Source organism: Acomys minous, assembly GCF_964271855.1.
Source record: "Acomys minous genome assembly, chromosome: 12".
In the NCBI taxonomy this organism is placed as follows: Eukaryota; Metazoa; Chordata; class Mammalia; order Rodentia; family Muridae; genus Acomys; species Acomys minous.
Window position 1 is genome coordinate 525,733 of NC_140493.1, and position 22,214 is coordinate 547,946.

Genomic DNA, 22,214 nt, shown 5'->3' on the forward strand with positions numbered 1-22,214 from the left:
AGCGTGTGAAGGCTATGTTACCCACTGATTTATATTTTGCTCTAAATAGTTCTATTAAAAATAATGAAAAGCGCATTGTGCTTTGCACACTATCTACCTCCTATGCATCTCTGTGTCTAGCTAGGTAATTCTGTGAACTAGAAAAATTTAGAAACATCCCTAAAATAGCTCAAGTTGGATACCATATAGTATAATGAAATGGTGCTGAGTTTGAAAGTTAGAAGCATCCCTAAAGGACACAAAGATGTCCGACATAATTGTTACAGTGTACAGGGATCCCTGAGAGTCCCAGGGGCTCTGTGTGCAGCTCTGTAGCGTTTGCACTCCCCTATCTGTACATCTCAGGCTGTGCATCTCAGCTACTTCAACCAAGCAGATGTGCAGAAACGTAAAAGGACAACATTGACACTACATTGTTTCTGTCCTAGAAAATGGTCATTTTTTCCATTAAAAGTTTGTTGGATATAAATATTATTTTAGAAGAATATAATCTATATTAATAATAGACTTATTGAAATTCTTGTTTGTTTGTTTGTTTGTTTTGGGGGAGGCAGGGTTTCTTTGTGTAGCCCTGACTGTCCTGAAGCTCACAGTTAGCCTCGACCTCAGAGATCTGCCTGCCTCTGCCTTCCAAGTGCTGGGATTAAAGGAGTGTACCACCACCACCTAGAGGTTCTTGGAATTCTTTACAAACATACACATGTGCACACACATGCACACATATGTGCACACACACGTGCACGAACACGTGCACGCACACACTTCTTAAAGACGGTCTCCTCTAGGCCAGTCTGATCTCGACTTCACTGTGTAACTGAGGAGGTTAACACTCTGGTCCTCCTGCCTCCACCTTCTGAGTGCCGGGTCTCTGGGCGGGCATTACCACGCCTGCGTTATGTCCTGCTAGAGACTGGACACAAGGCCTCATGCAGGCTAGGGCAGTGCTCTAGCACAGCTGAGCTACATCTTCAGCCTAAATGTCTTCTAACTTGTAAGACCGCACCAAATGTTGGGTCCAGACGTCAAGAACTACCAGGCCAGGGAGGACGAGAACCCGCCAAGGCAAAGGCAGAGGAGAAGGCAAAGCCCAAAGCATTGTAGGTCCTTTCAGTCAAGATTTCCGTGGCCTCACCGTGGTTGCTTGGCCAAACTGTCTCACTTTAGCAGCCAGACTCTACATCCATCATAAGCAAGTAAATGGAACAGTTCTGAGCATCCAGTTAGAGGTCAGGCAAGTCCAAGTGGATTCTGGGCCCTCCCGGTGCCCAGAATCTTGGTCTCCTGGGGCTTGCTTACCGCCACCTCCACCCCTGCCCCCTCATGCTCCAAACTCACTTTGTAGACCAGGCTGGCCTCAAACTCACAGAGATCTGCCTGCCTCTGCCACCCGAGGGCTGAGATGAAAAGCCTGTGCCACCAAGCCTGGTTTCAGGGTCTCTCTTGTTAAAGGGAAATGTAATAACTGTCTTACCATGTAAAGGCTTAAATGAAATGATGAATCTAATCCAGTGCCTAGTCCACAGCAACTACTTGTTCACAGGAACAACAGACGACACCCCTGAACAGAGTTTCTAGCATTAATCTATTGGTTCCCTACAACACCATAAATAAGACAGCTAACAGGCCTAGTGCAAAGTTATCTGATGCTTGCCATGTTGCTGTGGTGGAGACAGGTTTTAAGGCCTGACCCAGGGTATAATGTGTAGCTTGGAGGGCTAAATGAACATTTAAAAATTTTTTAATTTAATTTTAACATTGAAGCAAGTGAGGCAGGTAAGAGTTCTGCCTCCTTTGACTCCTGCCTCCTTCCTCTTAGCCACCCCAGGCCTAGACAGAGTCCTCAGGCCACACGGTCCACAGCATACAGGCAACACAAGCCTCTGGTACCAGGAAAGTGGTGGCAAGTGAAAGAATTCACTTCCTAGGTGCCCTGCTTAGATGCTAGTCTGTGTCACTTGTGGCTTCTGCACGCATATACACACAGACATACGCTGCCTTCAGCAAAGGTAGCTACATGTGAATAAATGAACAGAGATATTTTGGGTTTTGCATGTGTGTGTGTCCCACGTTTGAAGTGTGCCTGTACATAAATATGTGTGCCGGGAGAAAGGACTACGGGATAATTAACCAGACAAGGCTCTCTCCGCTCTCATCCCTCCAGGACAGCAAAGACACTTTTGCCATCAAGGTCTACCATGCTCCCACGCATGTGCGTGCATGTGTGCACATGTGTCTTGGTAGGCAGTTCAGCTGCCTTTTGTCACCATGGAAACTGAGGGGTAAGCCACTGGGAGCACAAATCTGAGGCTCTTGACCAATTGCTGCTCTTCTAGGATAAGGAAGCCAAGACCCCAGCAGGGCTGGACCTCAGGGCAGGGCTGCAGGGAGGCAGGCATTGGGGGGGGGGGGCGTTCCTTAGGCATTAGGACCAGGAACTTTCAATTATTCTATTTAGAGGTCCTGAGGCTCTAAATCTGACTTTGCTGGAGGCAGCTCTATCCAGCAGGGCTCAAAGAGCTTGCACCTGAGTTATCCTGTCCTACACACAACTAAACTGACCAAGAGAGAAGAAACTGGTTATCACCTACCTGACTGGGACTACCGTGATCTCCTCCAGACTTGTGAGGTCAAGTGTTCTCTGAGGCTACATGCCAGGAAGGATACTGTAACGGAGTTGTCTTAAAATGCTTTTTTTGAAATCATTCTGGAGGACAGAGAAGAGAGACCAGCAGTGCCTCGGCTGCTCCACTTTAGACTGGAGAGTTCTGAGTGGGACTAGGGCCCTTCTAATTCTGAAGAAAATTACTTTGTGGGAAAGGGAAGAGAAGAAGAGGAAGTAATTAGGAGGAAGAAAGAACTGTGATTTGAAGAAGGGCAGGAAGAAATGCACGGGCAGATAGAGAGGTTAGAAAGGCCACGTCCTGTTGTCCAGGGCCAGAATGTGAAGAAATGTCCAAGCCTCAGCTCACAAAGCCCAGCAGAGAACAAGCTAACAGCCCAGGCCCAAATGCTTCCAGCCAGAGTTCCTGGGTTTTACCTCAGCTTAGTGAATAGTTGTCCCGGTAGGATCGGGTCTTGACAAACCAAGACTTAGACTGTACACACCCAGGACTCTCTAACTGGAAGAGTGGAGGGGACACAAGTTCTGGACTCAGGGTGTCTGGATAGTAATGTGTCAGAGCCTTTTGTAACTGCTTGGGGGGGGGGGAAGAAGGAAAGTGGGGGGAGGGGCAGACAGGAACAGATGCTTCCAGATCTAAAGAAACAATTTGGGGAAGGGGGTGGAGAGGATCAAAGAGAAGAGAAGAAGGGGGAGGGAGAAAGGGGGGAAGAACAAAGGTGCAGTGGAGATTGGAGGCTTTGCCTCCGAGCAGAGATAAAGGGGGATCTGGTGGGATGGCTGAGCCAACATCTGCCCTGCTAATAAAACCTTGTCCTCTTTGCTGCTGGCCAAGGGACAACTCTAGAGTGGTCAGATCCGGTTAGAGGTGGCCAAGCCTGGAGGCCTATCCCAGGAACCTTTGAACCTCAGCTGTCCCTTCCAAACTGTCACCTTTTGGCTCTCCTTCCTCTGGTTTTACAGTTGGGGGCAGGGTTCCTAGAAGAGAAGCCGGGTTTGGCGATTATCTCAGAGGATTATTGCAGGAAAGAAGTAAAAAAACAACGCAGGAAAGGGTAGAAGGCGAGTGCAGAAGGCGGCAGACATGACAGTTAAGACAGAACTGGAGGAAGCAGGGTGCAGTCATATTCCAAAATGTTTTGAAACCCTCTGAGACTGAGCCCCACCCCTCACCCCCACCCTGTAGGAGGTTCCCACCACACCTGACAGGCCCAAGGTGGAGAAAGCACACTCAGATCACAGATTAGCCATACCTATCCCATTTCCCTTCTTCCCAGCTAGAACCCAAACCCCAGTCTGTAATCTTAACTTCCTGAAATCTATTCCATCTGAGCTCAAAGTCTCCCCATGTATAAAGTTACAGACACAATGTTGCAGGAAGGAGCAGAGTCACTGCTAAGAGCTTAGCTATTACCGTGCTGGGGAGACACCACCCCAACAAGAACAAACTGGTTTTGGGGGGACTCCTCCTAAGTGACTCACCTTCCAGTCCCTTATCAACAGTTTGAGAACACCTTTCTTTTTTAATTAAAAAAAAAAAGCCAAACCCTAACCTGGCACAGAGACAAAGGCCACAGCATCTGTGCAGCCACCTCTTGCAGGAAGTGGCCTTCTGGCCCGCAGTTCTGGTGATGGTTGGTATTAAAGACCTGTGATTCTTTCTGGCAGGCTCAAATCAGCCCTTCTATCCAACCCCAAGCCCTCGGAGATCTTCTCCAAAGGGTCTCATTTCCTGCCGGTTAACTCGGTGGAAACTGTAATTTTTTAAAGAAAATAAATAAATAAATAAATTTCCTTATTTGGTAGTAGTTAAGTGGCACATTGGTAGAGGAGTAATTGGGAACCCGCTCAATTTTCCATGAGGTAGCAGGGCGGCTTGGAAAGAAGGTGGTGATGGCAGAAAGAAAGAAAGAAAGAAAATAGGGACCCACAGGCTTCGGGAGTTCACCGCGCAATGAACCCGCCCAGCCTGGGCCCTATTGTCCGCAGCCAGAGCTCGGGGGTCGTGACCTAGGCGAAGGCGACACCGAGCCCAGGGCAGGGCGGACTCGGCCTGCTGCCCGGAGCAGCTCTTGCCCGGCTTGGCCCTATTTCCCCATTTCTCCATCCCAAGACACCCTCCCCCAACCGCCTTCCTCAGGCGGTCCCAAGAAAAGGAGCTGCCTTCTCCTTTTTGCCAGAATATTTTGCGGGGCTTCCCAGGCAGCCAGAGGCCGGGAGGCAGAAGCTAGGGTCTGACTGGTTGCTTGGCAGTGTCCACACATTCTGTGTCAGGGTGTCTGTACCCGCCCCTCTCCCTCCCCCCTGCCCCCCCCCACCACCACCAAATTCAAATATACTTTTCTCTCCCAGTCTCTAAACTTGGGCTGGGAAAAGAGGGAGTCCGAAACAAGGACGTGAGCCACGGTGACACTGGCTTTGCTTCACCTTACCTCTGGGGCAACCACTGGGGGGCATTTAAAACGAGCCCACCCTTTTACTAGACTCTGTAAGCCTCTCTCCTTCCCTGAGCCTGGCAGGAAGGGGGCAGCTTCAGCCTTTCTCCCAGCTTGCATGGGTTTATGTTTCCCTGGATCCTGTGTGGTGAGAAGATGCTAAGTTGACACCAAAGAGAGCAGGGAGAAGTGGGGTAAGGGGTAGGGTTGGCCTGAGAAATGGGGGTCATCTGACCCCCCCCCACCCCACACCCCACACACCCGCCTTGGGAAGCCTATGACCAAACCTTCTTCCCTTTGGCCTTAGTTTCTGCTGGCCTTGCAAGCCCCAAAGGGAATGGTCAGGTTATAAGGTGTGCAAGCCTTCAAGTCTCTAGTTCAAACAGCGCACCTTACCACTTTAATTCTCAAGAGCCAATACCCAAAACTTCCACACACCACAGGAAAAAAAAAAAAGATTAAAATGGGATTAGAGATACCAGGAGCAGAAAAAGCAGTCTGAGAGGGGTGGTGAGTTCTGTGAGGAGCTTGGTCAGAGTCAAAGGCATTTTTTCCCACCTAAATTCTGCAAATGTTTATTTTGGGCTTCTGCCCATCCAGATAAATCAAGCTAACAGATTAGGAGGTTCATAAAATTGTATTCTTAGGTAATGACATCCAGAGAGGCAATAAATATTCCATCTGCTTTGGTGGCCGCTGGAGTTAGGGATCGCCAATCGCTCTTTACCAAGCCTAGGACAGGCTTCTAGGAAAAGAGGCATTTTAATTTGAATTAGCTGTCCAAAGTGGGGTGCCAGATAAAAGCCGAGGAAAGCCCAGAGAAGTGGCTTTGTCAATACAGCGCCATGCTACCCCAGGACCTGGCAGAAAGCCCGAGAAAAGCACTGAAGTGCCCAGCATACTGCTCCTCCTTGTCATGGCACCCTCCTAAGGGCCCTTTTCCAGATTTGTCCAGAATCTTAGGAAAACAGAGAAACTAGCCCTAGCAGAGGGCACCCTAGCCCACGCTTTGGTAAACTTCTTACACACACACACACACACACACACACACACACACACACACACACTTTGGATTTCAGTATGCAAGTCCGCCAAAAGAAAATTGAGACATTCAGAACTGTAAGAAACGTCATGTAAACGGCAAGAGATCCTCAGAGAAACACAGTGGCCCAGGCCTTTCCCCCACGTTACCACAGGTTTTTTTGTTTTGTTTTGTTGAGCAGTTTCCCCACAACACTCCCACTTGTACGGACTCCTATTTACCCCAAGAAGACCTTACCCATCTACATTTGATTTACCATCTTCTCTCTCAAGCAAATGGAGTTGAAACAAAATTTAGTGAAAGACAAGAGTTTAGACTTGAGCTCCTCTGGCCCCAGAGAAGATTGAGTGCTAGCTACTTACACAGTGAAGGGTTTGGGGCTTGTGGGCATCTCTCCTGATGCTCGGAAAGAGGACTTGGAAGTTTGGTGCTTCACAGGTCTTCATGTGGTTTAGCCATTGAAGATGATACAATGCTGGGCCAGCAGGCCTTCATGCCGGCTTCCTCTCCCATGAGCCTGGGCAAGAAATCCTCAGCCCTACAAAAGCTGGGGCATCATCCTATCTGGAGGCCAGGGGCTGAGCAAGGACTGGGCTTAGGAGGGTGGGAGATGGGGGTGGGGGAGAGGTCAGAGGCTCTGCCGAATATAAAAGCAATGGGAGAGAAAATGCTGTGTCCTTCCCGTGAACCTAGGCTGAGTCCTCCTCCCCACCCAACCCGCCCCCCGCCCCCCAGCCTTTCCCCACTGCTCTACTCAACTTCAATAAAAGCCTTGCCCTCCACTTCCCAATGAGGCCAGGAAGCATCAGGGGCATTGAGACCAGGACTGCTAGAGCTTGGGGCCCAGGCCCAGGCCCAGGTTAGCTCCTGCCCAGCTAAGCTGAAGGGTTTCAGGGTGGTCAGGGCCCAGGCATAGGAAAGCTTTTGGAGAAAGGAGAAGAGATTCCTGGAGGTCAGAGGCCCAACTCTTCAAAAACCCTAGAGTAACAATATTTTAATTGGTCAGGATTGTATGGATTTGGGACGTTCCCTCCTTTCCAGATCAAGAAAGATAGAGGCAGGAAGATAACCACTATGCACTGCGCGTCACAAGAAGAAAGCACGCAGAAGGCTGCAAAGAAAGGGAAAGAAATGTCCCAGACCTTAGAAGCGACTTTCCCTGGGTTCCTGAGTGTCCCTTCAGAAAGGATGAGTAGTGGTGACTCTCCCCACCACCACCACATCCCACAGCTCAAAGCCACCCCGCCAAGCAGGGGACACAGGGGACACAGGGGACGGTGGGTCTGAAGACCACCGGCCACCTCTTCCCACCCCACCTTCTTTGCAGGCTAAAGCCACCCTCGCCTGCCCCTCAAGCCTGCCTTCTCTCTCTTCAAGCACAGAGAGCAACCTCGACTCGCACCCCAGCCCCAAATGCAATGCCCTCAAGATGATTGGGGCTACAGTCACATCAGGCCCCTAGAGTGCTTGGCTACATAAAAATAACTCCAGATGATGTCGCCTCCGCTTCCTCACACTGGAGACAGCGTGTTTTGCTGTCTCCAGGGAAGAGGAAGTAGTCCCCAAGGACTAGGTGGCTCTCCTCAACACATAGTCAAACTCCAGAGACACACAGAGACGCTACCAAAGACCAGCTAGCAAGTAGTTCAAAGAGAAAAGAACTTTAAAACATGTCAAATAGATTTTCACAACTTGCTGTCTCCCCTGCCTGCTGCTGCCTTCCTCTCCTGGGTGCAGAGTAGAAGAGGGTCCAGACCCCAGAGTGTCCTCCACCCTGAAGTTTAGATAAATCAAATGCTCACCTCACCTTTACCCCCTCCCTCCCTGCCCTCCCCGAAAAAGAAAAGAGCAAGCTTAGCTTTGGGGCTGGTCTCTGGGGCCTGATAGACCCACCTGGGATCCTTTAGTGCTTCGGATAACCCGAGGTAGTTTTTTGTTTTTGTTTTTGTTGTTGTTGTTGTTTTTTTTCTGGTGGTGTACCTCCTCATCCCCAAGACAACTCTGTTGATGTATCTCAGAACCTCAGTATGCTCCCAAGCTCTGCCAGGACGTGGGTAGTCCTTGAATCTCTCAGCATTTTCCCTTAACACCTGGCAGATCCTGGTCAAAAGTTCCAGAGAAGCACCATAGTCCTTTCTCTGCTGGCTACTCCAGCTTTTGAGGCCTGCCCATGTAAGGGGCCTTCCAGGCTTCTGGCCTCCACTTCACCTTTCCCCCCAAGGCTAAACAAACAGACATGCCATCCTGAGAGGTCACCTTGCCGCTGCAGAGGGACCAGCTTTCAACCCTCCATCCCTTTAGGAGAGTTGTAACTGAGGAAGGGCAGTCTTCCTCAGGGTCTTATTCCAAGAAGTCTTGAAAGAGGAAAACTTTTTTTCTTCTTCCCTCTCCCTAAACTGCCTTCTAGTCTGCAGACTTGTCACTTAAAGGACAGAGAGGCTGGGATGTGAAAAAGGAACAGTCAAAAAGGGCCTGAGTCTGTCTAAGGAAAAGTGAGGGCCCCCACGACCTCCCCATGTTCAGCCTCACTGAACCCCCAGGTCTGGTTTCTCTGAGAAGTCCTCCACACTCTGCCACATCCTTTACCCCGGACTCTTTATTGGTTTTCCAACAAGCACTGAACACCTGAAGCCAAATGTTAAGGTTTGTGTGTTTGTTCAGAGTAAACTCAGGCAACTCCAGAGACCAGACCAGCCGGTAAGAGATGTCACCAGGCCAGAAGGAGGAGGGTTAAAAAGAAACCATCAGACATCGACATAAAACTAATTCGCAGCCACTGGTTTATTATTGATCACGGGGCATTTCACATCAACACTAAAATTCTTTATTGCAAGTTTTACAATAATCAAGTAAATTCAGTCCAAAAACACAATGACCACAATGGGGGTGGGGGAGCATCTACCTATAGATTGCCTCTCTGAACTGAAAGTTCATTTTTATTTTCTTTTGGTTCCTCAAACTGAACAGCTCTCAGAGGCTCCAGATGCCTTCAGCTTTGTCTCTTGTCCTCCCCCCTCCTGCCACCCCCCCCACAAGAATACAAAAGAACTTCATAGCTTTGTTCTCCTTAAAATGACTTCCCCCTCACTAACCTCCTCTGGTGCATTTTCAATGCAAAAGGCCTAAGGAAAGATGGGGGAAGGAGGAGGAGAGAAGAGGAGAATCCACTTTTAAAAAAATCTCCCTTTCCTTTTTCTTTTCCTCATTTCCCCTGAAATTCACCCAAAACCAGACCATCGCACCTTGCAATATATAATTTTTGCAGCTTTTTTTCCTTAAAAATAAATACCCCCCAATGGCCTTAAAAAACAAAAAACAAAAACAAAAACAAAAACCCAGCAGGTACCATGCTAAGACAACACCACATGCTTAAAGGGGTCCTTAACAGCGAAGGGGAAGAGGGCAAGGGGCTTGTTTGTTTATCTGTTTTGTCTGTTTGGAACTGACAAGGGAGGAGGCAGGAGGAAAGAGAGAAGAAAAGAACCAAAATATATATATATATTAAATTCTATAAATAAGAGTCAATTTGTGTGTGAGGGGGCACGGAGCACAGGATGGGGGCAGGGGTGTAAGTTATGTCTTATAACCTGGTGATGTCCTCTGCCCGTTGCTGCTCTGGCGGCGTGGCGCTCTGGGAGTGGTCTTCAGAAGTGCCGGGGGTGGCTGCCGAGAGGGTGCTGGGCGCAGCGCCGGCCGGGGGCGCTGACCTCACTTTGGTGTTGGGGAGTCGGTGGTCCTTCTTCCATTTCATGCGACGGTTTTGGAACCAAATTTTGATCTGCCTCTCAGAGAGGCACAGCGAATGGGCGATCTCGATCCTTCTCCTTCGGGTCAGGTAGCGGTTGTAATGAAACTCTTTCTCTAATTCCAGGACCTGCTGCCGAGTGTAGGCTGTCCTCGAGCGCTTGGGCTCCCCTCCGTTATAATTGGGGTTCACTGGGGGAGGGGGAGGGGAAGCAAATAGTGGGGTTCAGAGGCAGCAGGCTCCCTGCCCCCACCCTTACCCCATCCTCAGCTTTGAGGAGCAGGAGGGAGTGGTAGAAATAAAGTCATCAAGCTAAATGGGTTATAAAGAAGTTGAAGGAAGCTGGAGACTTTGTAGTGTAATAAGAGGGGAATCCTCATTGTAACGACACTGAATTATTTATGCGCCCTTAGAAAGCGAGCATAGTTTTCACACATACATAACAGATCGTAGCACATGGCTCGGACTGCCCAGAGTAGCTAAGCCATAAAATTTATGGGGGATGTAATTACCCATTCTCGCTCGTAAATCCAGTTCAATTGTGCTAACCCAGAGTCGCTCCTGGAGAGAGAGAGGGGGAAGGAGAGAAAGGAGGACGGGGCCAGAGGGGGCCAAGGAGGGTGGGGAGCGCCGGGGAAGAGGGGAGGGGGGGCAAAAAGCAAAGTTGCCTACCCGTGCTAACGTGAATTTTTTTCATCCAAGGGTAGACTATGGGCTGCTTGCTGGCGGCGCTGGAGGGATGGTCGGGGGCTGGCTGGCTGCAGGCTGGCGGGGCTGGGGACGGGGAGGCGGAGGCGCCTGAGAGAGGCGCCGGCTCGCAGAGCGGCTGCGATTTCTCAGGGTGGTGGTGGCCCGCCTGGGCCGGCCCGTGGGCTCTCGAATTGCCGGGCCCCTGGAGACTGGTGCAGCTATACTGACGCTCAGGGTAGCTAGGGCGCGGAGGCGGTGGTGGGTACAGCTCCTGGTGGTGATGCTGGAATCCCGATTCCCTGGTCCGGCCGTAATATTCCGGACTGTGTTCAGGGATGTAGCTATTTTGCGAATATTCTTCGCATGGAGGAAATTTCGGATCGATGTAGTTAGAGTCCATCAAATACGAGCTCATGATCATTAATTTCTGGAGTGGAAAATAATTTTTCTCGCTTTGTCGTTTTTCTGCTCCATAAAGCCCTCCTACTAGCTAGCGACCCTGTAAAGTTACTTTCACCATGTGACTCCGCCGGCCAATCACACCGAGCAACCCAGTCCCCGGATAAGGAACCGAATCGCTTTATTCAAAATGTATCCAATTTTTTGTGTGTGTGGTGCTGCTGCTGCTGCTGGGGGGTGGGGGATGGGGGTGGGGGACGGCTGGCAGAAGCTGGGGTGCTCACCGTTGCACTCCCCACCAGACTGACAGTCCTCCCCTGCAAAAGAAGATGGGAGGCTCCCAGCTCGGCTCCAATGCCTGGGCTTTGGAGGCTGTGATTCAGCCCCCGCCCAGGGTCTCCTCTCCGGCCTCCAGTGGGCCCTGTGGGCCTCGGCAACAGTGCCTTTCCAGGAGTCTCCATTATCGCAATCACGTTGCAGTCCGTGCAGGTCACAGGGCAGCGCCTCTCTTTCGCAGGAAGAGGAAGTTCAACGAGGGCTTCAGTGGAGGTTGGGTGGGGAGGGGCCCAGGCTGAGCTCAGAAGGCCTGAGGTGCCCTACCCAATTCAAGGGTCCTAGTGTCCAGCTCCCCTCCCCCATACACACTCACCCAACCCTCTTGGCCAAGGGGCCTTGGAGACAGGGTCCCAGCAGTACTAGGCAGGTTGAGGCAGCGGGATGCAAACGCTCCTCCTGACGTCATTTCTGGAGGTCTAGGGCTTGAGCCCCGGCTGAAGAGAGACAGGAAGTGGTTGGCAAAAGCAGATTTCAGAAATCCCACTGTCCTTCCCGGCCCAGGCCCCAGAGCACAGGGTATCTCTACTGATGGTCCGTGTTTCCTGACCTGATGACTCCTCACAGCACCTCCCAGACTGGCTCCTGAGCAGCTCTGGTGAGAGAGAGAAGAAAAGAAAAAAGAGAAGAGAAGAGAAGAGAAGAGAAGAGAAGAGAAGAGAAGAGAAGAGAAGAGAAGAGAAGAGAAGACACAGATTTCTGCCAGGAGTCAGTGTTCTGAAATGGGGCTCAACCAAAGCCCTGGGAGTCTTTCTTCCACGTCTTACCCTCGGATAGGCCTGTTTGGGTAGAGCCTGCTTGCTTCCAGTCAGGGACTGTATCCGTGTAACACGTGTGTTTACATATAAACACATATTCCCCAGGGCCAGCTGCAGGCTGCCTTCCAAAAAGAAAAGATGTAGTAACTAAGCTTCGGAGGCAGGGCAGGGGTCCCTGGCCTATTCTCACCACTGTCCCCTCCCTCTGTCACCCACCCACAGAATACCCCCCAGGAGAGGTGGCAGAGCCAGGGAAGAGAGAGGGGGCAAAGGAGGGCTATTTTTCTAGCCACTGCTTCTTCAGCTAGGGGTGGCCTCGTCATCGGACTCCAATTAACTGATCTTCTGTAACTCAGAGTTGGGGGGGCAGCAGAGGGGAAAGCCCAGGGAGGGAGCCAGGTCCCCTTGTTGTACTTGATAACAATTATAGTTTAAAATCATAGCTTGCCGGGGCTGGGCTATATTTTACTTGATAACAATAAAAGTGACACATAAAGTTAACTGTTTATGTTTTATTTATTAGACTAAATCTGCCAGCGGTGGTAGGAGCGCTTGCCTCGTCGCTACAGCTTTTATAGGGCTGTAAAACGTCATAAATCAGTCTCGCGGAATCGCCCGCACTCTTTGTGTCGGGAGGCACAGGGCTGGCGGCCGCTGGCTGCCTGCTCCCTCCTTTCCACGAAAAGTCGTAATGTGATTTTTTTCCCTCTGATTTTATTATTATGATCGCCGCCGTGATTAGTCAATCTACCTTTAATTCGCCGCCCTATGCTGCCTCCTCCCAGCCCAGCCTGGTTGACACTTGAATAAGTACCTTTTAAAACAGCATAACAACTATTTGAGGGTTTAATTAGAACATCTGCAATTAAGGGAATGAGGAGAGGAAAGAGAGAAAGAGAAAAAGCCCCGTGAGGGAGATACTTTAAAAAAAAAACCGGAAGATTCACAACATTCTTTTCACCACCTTTGGGATGTAGAAGAGGGTCTCCACTTCCAAATTAGGGCTCTTTTGGAAAGCCCAGAGACACCAATTGGGCCTGGGCTCCTGGCTGCCTTCCCTGCCCCAATACTTAGGGCCCAAGCCTCTGGCCAGGTTCACCGGAGCTTGGCCCCGTGACTTGGTGCTTCAAAGTCCTAGATACCCTCACGCCAAGAGACAGCGCCCCCCCTCCTCCACCAGCTGGGTGAGGGAACAGGAATTCCCTGGAGGTCAACCATCTCTTACAGGAGACTCCCCAACTCCCAAAGCTTGGAGAATCCTTGCTCACTTGGACCAGCTGTGTGCTTGGAAGAGGAGCTCAAGGCTGTGAGTGAGGGGAAAGCAGATAAACGGTTGTTGGTGGCTGGGAGCTGTGTGAAGACTTTCAAATTTCTTTTATACTCTCTCTGTCTCTACCTCTGCTACCTCTGCTCTGTCTCTGTCTGTCTGTCTGTCTGTCTGTCTGTCTGTCTGTCTCTCTCTCTCTCTCTCTCTCTCTCTCTCTCTCTCTGTGTGTGTGTGTGTGTGTGTGTGTGTCTCTCTCTGTCTCTGTGTCTCTGTCTCTGTCTCTGTCTCTGTCTCTCTCTCTCTCTCTCTCTCTCTCTCTCTCTCTCTCTCTCATGTTGTTGCTGGTAGTGATAGACTAGAAGTTGCTGGAAGTGGGTAAAGGGAAGCTAGTACCAAATCCTCACTCTACAGAGATATGAGCAACAGTGTCTCATCTGGGTTCCAAAGGCCCAGAGAGCAGTGAGGGAGAGCAGAGCTCCTACAGCCCTTGGACCTAACCTCCTCCCCAGGCCTGTGTTGGCTATGCTGCCTCGCTCTGCCCCAGCTGTGAGTAACACCCTTTCCCACCTGCAAAAGTGAGCGGTCTGCTTGCCTCTCTTCGCAGCCCCACTCCTGTCATATTCTACCAGCCCTGCCACCCACCCCAACCTTCTGGAACTTACTAAGGTCCCCTTCCCAAGACATTACCCATCATAGTACATGCCAAACGCCTCCTAGATTTTTTAGTTCCTGAGGTGAGTCCAGGAGATTCTCAGTCAATAGATGCAGGGTCAGATGCCTCAAATTGAATGCCAAGTTTGTCTTTGGCTATTATGGTTAACAAATACATATCCACACATGCTATCAATATTTCTTAAAATATTAAATGCCTTTTATGCAGCCATTAATAAATGGAGTTCCCATTCCAGATTTGCACAGCTAATTCAGCATGAGTAACAGAAGGTAAAAAAAAAAAAAATCTATGAAATCTCCCCCAAATGCATCCACTCTCATCTATATCACTTATAAAAAATAATAAAAATAGAAGCAAATAGCAAACAGGAATGCTTTGGGGCCCCTGTAGCTTTAGGAAAAGGAAGTTGCCCTACCATGTCAGCTAAGTACCTCAGCACACACAGACCCAGCCAACATGTTTGTTTACCTGAACACTGTTACAAACAAGGAAATCTTTTCCTGTAGAGGGCTCCTGCACTTAGCAGGGGCTTAACTGGTGTGGGAGGGGTTGCCCAAGAGGCCCTCCCCACTGATGAGTCCTTGTGTTGGGTCTTTTGTGCCTTCCTCTCCTGCTTTGCCAGCCCACAGGCTCTGCTCTCTACTTCGCTTGGTCCCAGCTTTATTCTTTATGTTTTCTGACCATCTCTCTCTCTCTCTCTCTCTCTCTCTCTCTCTCTCTCTCTCTCTCCAGCATCCAAACGCTCTCTGCATGCTGCCCCACACCCCCAGCTCCTTTCTAAATCTTGATCTGATTTCTCTTTCGGAAACATGTTTCAGTACAAAGCGTTTCCCTTCTGACACCACTGAAGAAAAATACGTGTCCATTGTTGTGAGAGGCCTTATTGTGGTGCGATCACCATACTGACCGTTGGCTAACCCATATTCCTCCCGCCCCAGTAACAAGATGCTGAGATACCCCAGCGGCTCCAAGGACTCTGTGCTGCAGTGAAAATCTCACCTCATACCCCATGGATTTTCCGAGGGGCAAAAAAATAAATAAATAAGTAAATAAATAAAATAAACAATTCAGGATTAAAATTGTAAAAAAGAGGAAAATAAATGTCACTCTTTCCCACTCTCTGAAGTACAGGGTTTGGCTTTCTTTCTTCCTTTCTTTTTAATGTATGTGCTTTGTTATTGTTTTGGGGATTAAAAATTACAGCGTGCTTCTTTCCTTTTCCTCAAATAAATTGACTTTTAGATGGTATGCAATCAGGCAATTCATTTCATTTTGATTTTTTTCCTCCCCAGGGCAACTTGAAAACCCCAAACTAAAACAAGACTCATATACTATTTTTTTCCTTTGTGTATCTCTCTGCGTGTACATGGGTATAGTATATGTATGTTTTTGTCTTTTCCTAATGCTAGCAGACAGGACTAATGTATGCAAAAGAATATGCAAATGCTTAATTGATTTTTTCTTAAATCTCTTGTCAGTAAAAGTAATAAATTGGTCTAGAATGATTTTAATAACCTGGATGTGTCACTAAAAAAAATATTCAACCTTTTTTTTCCCCTCCTGGGATTGCTTATAGTCTCAAAAAATAAAAATAAAAATAAATAAAGAAAAAAAGGAATAAGAAAAAAGGGGGAAGTAACCACAGAATGTTAATTTACCCCCTTTAAAATATTAAAGATAAATTTCTCTTGTTTGTTCAGAGACCATAAGCAAGACCCTCTTGTGCATCACCCCCACCCTGCCTTCCTTGGAATTCAATTTTCCTCAAATCTCGTTTAAAGTGGCTTTTTAAAAAGTGGCCGCATTTTAATATTGGTTAGACAGAGTGACCTGCATTTCACCTCGGGTGTTTGACTTGTTCCAATAGGTCACTGCCATGGGGTTATTGATGGGGAAACTCCATTGAAATTTGTCTCTTCGCAAATGGCCTTTAGATCTTCCAGCGAGTTCAATAAGTAGTTATAATGTGGAAGGGGAAAAATGAAGGCCCTGGGCTAACGAATTTGAAGCTTCATTTTTATGCTGGAGAATTGTTAGTTAGAGGAGGTTGGGTTCCCCCCACTCTCTGTTCATCCCAGCTTGGGTGAACCCCACTCCCACTCAAAGCTGCTGGATTGTACCTCCCATGAAGCCTTGTTTGAGGTAACCCTTTCTCTCTGATGCAAATCTTACTTATGAAGACTGTTGTAAACTCTGAGGTACAAGGAAGGAAGCTTGCTTTGTTGGAGGCTTGAAACCTGAACTTTTTTTTTTTTTAATCAAGATAACTTTCAAAGGAGATTAAATATGTCTTGGAAAAAGCAAAGCAAAACAAAACAAACCCCTAGATTTGGGCTGGCCACAGTTTAGAGAGGGCTCCTTGGCACCCACAGTGGAGGAAATTGGAAACTCTTGAGGGGGGGACCTATAGGGTGCTTCCAGGCGCCCCAACGTGTTCCTGGCCTGGGAGGAGTTCCCAGCCACAGGAGAGATTGGGTCGCCAGGACCAAGACAAGACTAAGGACAGAGGAAACATCTCACGAGGGCCTAGCAACCCTAGAGTCTCCTCTAGGGTCACAGCAGGACTCTCTCGGGGACTTGGTTGAGTAATTGCTCAAAAAGCTCTACCCCTTCTGTAGAAGGACTAAAGACCAGGGGCTAGAGAGCTGGAGAGGGGTGCGATGGAGGAGCAGAGACTTTCTTTCTTTCTGGAGCGCTTTAGAGGCAGGAGAAGAAAGAAGATAGGGGAGGTCTTCATTAAATTCTTTCTAACCACAGCCAAGATGGGGAGTCCCTGGCATGCCCAGAAATCCTCTGTGAGGAGGGACTGCACTGCACAGTTTGGCGGGCCTCGACCCAGCCACAAGCAGATCATTACCACTATTAACCTCAATAAGAACCGCGTGTCTTCTTTTTACAGAACGGAGCTCCCCAGAGCCTTATTCTCTCCTTCAGGTGCCTTTTCGTCTCTCACCCTGTTCAGCCCAGAATCTCCCCTGTAATAAGCCCGGTGGCCTCCTCCCAAGCCTCAGTCTATTGCCGGAGTCATCTAAAAGGTATGCTTTGGATCCTGGGTTGGGGGAAACAAGGCCAAAGGGGATGAGTAAGTGCCTAAGAAACTGAGGTGCTATCTCCCCACCCCACCCCCCACCCCCGTTGGCTTAAATCCAGAGGAGTTAGGTGCTACCCTAGTCCTTTGTCAAACTTGCCTAGGCAGATCCATGGTACCACTGGGATCAGGAGAAGCCACAACTGCCAATGTGCTTCTTAACCTCATAAAATAGGGAAGCCCAGGAAAGGTTGCGGCAGCCGCCAAAACGGCCTGGGAGGTTTCCCAGACTGCTTGCTCTTCCTAGCCCAGCAGGGACTAGCAGCAAGAAGCTCTGAACTTCCCACAGCGGCTGGTCGTGCGCCCCGCCGGACAGGCCAGTCACACCTGCATCCTCCACACCTCGTGCCACCCAACCGCCCCCCACCCCCCGCATTTAGGCCACATAACCCTCAGCCCAAGCCTCACCCCTCCCCGTTTTAACTACGTGATTGATTTTTTTCTAGGGCTGCTTCGAGGCGCCTCTGTCTCCGAATGTTTAAAAATTTCGACTCCGTTTTTTGTTTGTTTTTTGTTTTTTATTTCCGAGTTCCCCTGAGGTGTGCCAGCGGTCCCTTTCGGCCCCGGAGGCGAGGGCCTTATACTCCAAGGAAATGACCAAGCCACACAGTCCTGCGACAATATGATCCTACCCACCCGCCTCGGAGTCCTTCCCTTTTGAGCTGTCCTCTGGCGCCTGGCCTAGGAGCTGGTGTCTGCAGGTTTATGTTTCTATCTACCACTCCCCCCAACACACACACACAAGAAAGTGTGAGAAAGTCTGGGCTGAGACCGAAGGAAGAGAGATGCCCGCACGAACTCGAAGACCTTTGCCTGGCGAACACCTGGGCTCAGCGCTGGCGGGGAACCAGCAACCCCGGGAAGCGTACCCGACCACAACTCTCCTCGCCTAGGCGCCCTTTGGACTACAGGCTCTGATGAGGTCCTGGTTGCGGACCCCAATACACATGAGGCGATGGGGTCCAAACGTTACCTCGCAGCCAGGAGGTCCCTCAACTTGGCCGCCCCGGCAGCAGGCAGCAGCCTTTCTGGGTGGCTTCAGTCACTTATGCCCCCGGGACCCTGCGGTGCAGCCCCCTCCACTTCGAGCGCTGCAGGTGAGGCGAGGAAGGCAAAGGGGCAGGGGCAGGGGTGCTAAATTTGAGAGGAGTAGGCTAGGGTAGGGGTGAAAGTGGACTCCTGGAGTCAAGAACTCGGTCTCTCTCTCTCTCTCTCTCTCTCTCTCTCTCTCTCTCTCTCTCTCTCTCTCTCTCTCTCTCAAGAGAGAGAAAGCCATCTGACCTCTTGCTCCTTTTTTCCATCTGGAAGGAGAACGTACAACCTTCCCAAATAGCTGGACTTCCGCTCACTTTCTTTATTTACAGTTAATAAACACTTCTCTGCTTCCTCTTCCTCCATCATGTTCATTCATTGATGAGTCACTAGTAGCAATTTTTTTTTAATGACACCATGCAATTTTTCCACAGGGAAAGGAGGGGGTTGGGATGCTTCTCTCATGCAGAAGTTCAGGGAAGCTCGGTTTAGTCACAACCTCTTCCCTGCCCCCTGACCTACAACACCCCAATTCCACCCTCCCCCTAATCCCTTCTGCGCTGTAGTCACCGGGTAAACAAGAGTCCGTCTGCCTGGCTATTAGGATTCTGGAGACGTGGGCATCTGTAGCAATCATTAGTCAAAGCCGCAGAAGCCAAAGCAGCCGAGGAGTTGGACAGAAAAAATCTTGGAAATGATATACAGGAGCTGAGGCAGCATCAATCCCGGCGATAAGAGCGTGGCTGCCGAAAGCAGGCGGCCAGCTTAATTGGGCCCTGGGTACCAAGAATAACGCGGGAGGGGAGCTTAGGATTGTACAGTGACCCATTGGGGGCACCTACAAAAATATTTAGGACCTAAACACATTTTCGTCCTAGTTTCAGAAAATCCTGTGTGCGTGTGCGTGTGCGTGCATGTGTGTCTGAGTGTCTGTATGTGAGTAGAGTTAACCGCCCCTCTCCCCTATGTGCAGGGGCGCTGCACTGGACTGCTTCCTGGCCACTACCTTTTAGTAGCTGCCTCGGGTGGTACTGAAATTGGGAAGCTGGAGCTGGGATCTCAGGTCCCAGCTAGAGCCTAGAAGGAGGCTATGATCCCCGTGGAGGGTTTTCACAAGCAGCGTAAATCAGCCAGACTAGAGTTGCAGATAATCTTGAAGGTAGTGGACAAAATAATCTACTTTAATAGGCAACACATTCGAGTGCTGCTGGGTCCCCTTCCCCACTCACCAGGTCAGAAGGTGCTTGGGGGCGCGACAAACAACTTCAGAAAGTTTTTTCTTTTTTAATTTTTAGGGGAATATTATGCCCTTACACCCAAATGCATTGTGGGAACTATCTCTAAGCATATGTTTAAATATTTTAGGTCTGCAGAAAAACTGAAATACCTATAAACATCTCCATATACATAACTTTATTGTGTAGATATTTTATGGCCTAAGAACCTTGAATAAATCTAGATTTTTTAAAAATTCAAAGTAAAAATTTAATCATACACACACACAGCTCTTTATAAGGAGGAAAAACTCCAAATATTCATTTAAATGTTTAGAGAGAGCTGCACCAACACATCCCAGAACATACCTACAACCATTATTGAGAAAGATTGGTCATGTGCACACAAGAATCTGACAGAGGACTGTTAGGTTTGCTGTGTATCTATAAATCTAAAGATCCATAAATCTGCATATAAATTTGGAGCAGAGAAAGCTGCGAACATACATCCTGACACAGACACAGAAGAGTCTAGAAGAACATTCTTATGTGAGCTGAGCCCTCTGCTTTCTCTAAAGACACAAGTGCTGCCTTGTATCTGTTCTAAGAATGAGTAGGTTCCTCTGGTGCCTGTGGGCTTGGGGTGTCCCACCCACACTTCTCTGAAAATTGGATGAGGGCAAATTAGCTGTGCACTATTGAAAGACTCCAGGGTCTTATGTACTTTGTGGCTTTATGTCCTATGTGTAAGGGCATCTCACAGGCAGTGGATGCCTATACTCTGAAAGTATTTAGGTAAGCATTGCTCGGAAGGAAGCTCTGAGTACTGGCGAATACTTTTAAACCCAGGACTTGGGAGGCAGAGACCAGCTGATCTCTGAGTTCAAGGCCAGCCTGGACTGCAGAGCAAATTGCAGGACAGACAGGGTGACACAGAGAAAGCCTGTCTTAAAGAAAAATATATGTCTATCCCAGACTTTGAGGGAGGGGGAAGGCTGTTCTTTTTCTTTAGCACAGTAGCCCCATAACCACACAGGATGGGGAAAGAACTGTGGGGGCCGAAGTGTATTTGGTACCTGAAAACTCATTAATTGTCATCACAGAATAGAACCAGTAAAGTGAAATGTATTCAGTTTGGTAGAGAGGTCTGTGTGAAGACTGAGGACTTCCCACACAGCCTTGCAGTCACTCAGCCCCAGCCAACACTTCTCATTGCTGCCAGGGGAGGCCTCTGTGAGTCTCCCTCCTCTGCCTGTGTTTCTTATGCTCCAAAGTTTCTCCTTGTCAAGAAGCGGTGTCTTGGGAAAAGGTCACAAAGAGACAACAGAAAATCGGATCTCTCCCTTTGAGGCTCTCAAGTTGTTTGTCTTCAAAATTAGTTCCTTTGTGATTAAGGTGTTTTATAACTAGGCTTGCATTGGGGAAAAGGAAATGAAAGTTTTGATTTTTACAGTTGGAACTTTGAGTGTCTTGGGGGCAAAGGGAAGTCACCAACTGGCCCCTTTCTTATTGAAGGCAGAGGATTTGGGGGACTCTGAAAGTCCTTTTATTTTATTTTTTCTTTGGTTTACTGGAGAAGGGAGGTAAGGGTTAGGCCTTGGGTGGGCTTGGGGAAGTGCAGTCCAATCTAGCAGCCAGCTTGTGAGCAGGGTGATTTACAAAGCAAACCTTACATGCCACTTCCTGAGAATTCACCAGATCAAAACAGCCTCCTTAGGTGTTTATGACCCATCTCTGCTCCCAACAGGAAAAGCTCCCTCAATAAAACTTTAGCCACCCCCATTCTCAATGGGGGAGGGGACACATACACAGTCTGATGTGAAGGACCTGACCCCTTATTACACACACACACACACACACACACACACACACACACACACACACACAAAGACAAGGAGAAACAGAGACAAACAGAGAGAGACAAAGGAGAAGCAGAGGTTTTGTTTGTTTTTTAAGTTAAAGAAGTTCTTTGTTTGGTTTTTGGTCTTTCAAGGCAGGGTTTCTCTGCGTAGCCTTGGCTGTCCTAGGCTCGCTTTGTAGACTGACCAGGCTGGCCTCGAACTCACGAACTCACAGAGATCCGCCTGCCTCTGTCTCCCCAAGGGTTGGGATTACTGGCATGCAACACCACACCTAGTTAAGAAGTATTTCTTAGAAATATATTTTCTTTAATATCTGAGCAAAGAAATGTTTGAGACTGGAGAAGAAGGCAAAGGTATTCTATTACACAGGGGTCTGGTTTCTGAACACAACCACCACCACCACCACCACCACCACCACCACCACCACCATCACCACCACCACCACCACCACCATCACCACCACCACCACCACCACCACCACCACCACCACCATCACCACCATCACCACCACCACCATCACCACCATCACCACCACCACCATCACCACCACCACCACCACCACCACCACCATCACCACCATCACCACCACCACCACCACCACCACCACCACCACCACCACCATCACCACCACCACCACCACCACCATCACCACCACCACCACCATCACCACCATCACCACCACCACCACCACCACCACCACCACCACCATCACCACGACCACTACCACAACCACCACCACCCCCCACAAGCTCTCCAGCTCCACATAGTTCAAACTCTAGGACAACAGGGTACCAAGAGTCATCAAGACTATGGTTTCTACTTATAAGGGGCTAGCCTAAGGTTTGGCTTTTTCAGAGGTGGAAGAAGACTTGCAGAGTGGGGGTAGGATGGACAATGGTGTCCATCCTGGGCTAGTGGAAAGAGATGGAAAAGGAGAGAAAGGAATTGGTTGGTGGCTGGTTTACTGTATCCAACCAGCTTCTTGCCTCTATCAGAGCATGATTTGGGCATACACATTTACTTCTGGGTTGTGTCCTAGTGTCCAAGGACAGGTTG

General features: G+C 49.2%; 1 protein-coding gene across 16 annotated transcripts in view; it reads right to left on the minus strand.

Annotated features, from left to right (window-relative positions):
* Positions 1–8,854: 8,854 nt before the first annotated feature.
* HOXC4 (homeobox C4) overlaps positions 8,855–22,214 on the minus strand; it is a 61,628-nt gene continuing 48,268 nt past the window's right edge. For 4 of the 16 annotated variants that reach the window (XM_084748615.1, XM_084748605.1, XM_084748606.1 and 1 more), the window contains exons 2-5: positions 11,581–11,701; positions 11,216–11,435; positions 10,515–10,889; positions 8,855–10,033 (exon numbers count right to left, since the gene is read on the minus strand). In XM_084748615.1, coding sequence (XP_084604741.1) covers positions 9,678–10,033; positions 10,515–10,889; positions 11,216–11,435; positions 11,581–11,673 — 1,044 coding nt within the window. In that variant the 5' untranslated portion in view covers positions 11,674–11,701 and the 3' untranslated portion in view covers positions 8,855–9,677. Of the gene's footprint in view, positions 10,034–10,354; positions 10,404–10,514; positions 10,960–11,215; positions 11,702–11,814; positions 11,860–12,031; positions 12,145–22,214 lie in introns of those variants that run through there. The other 12 variants (XM_084748613.1, XM_084748620.1, XM_084748618.1 and 9 more) reach the window with 8 other exon arrangements.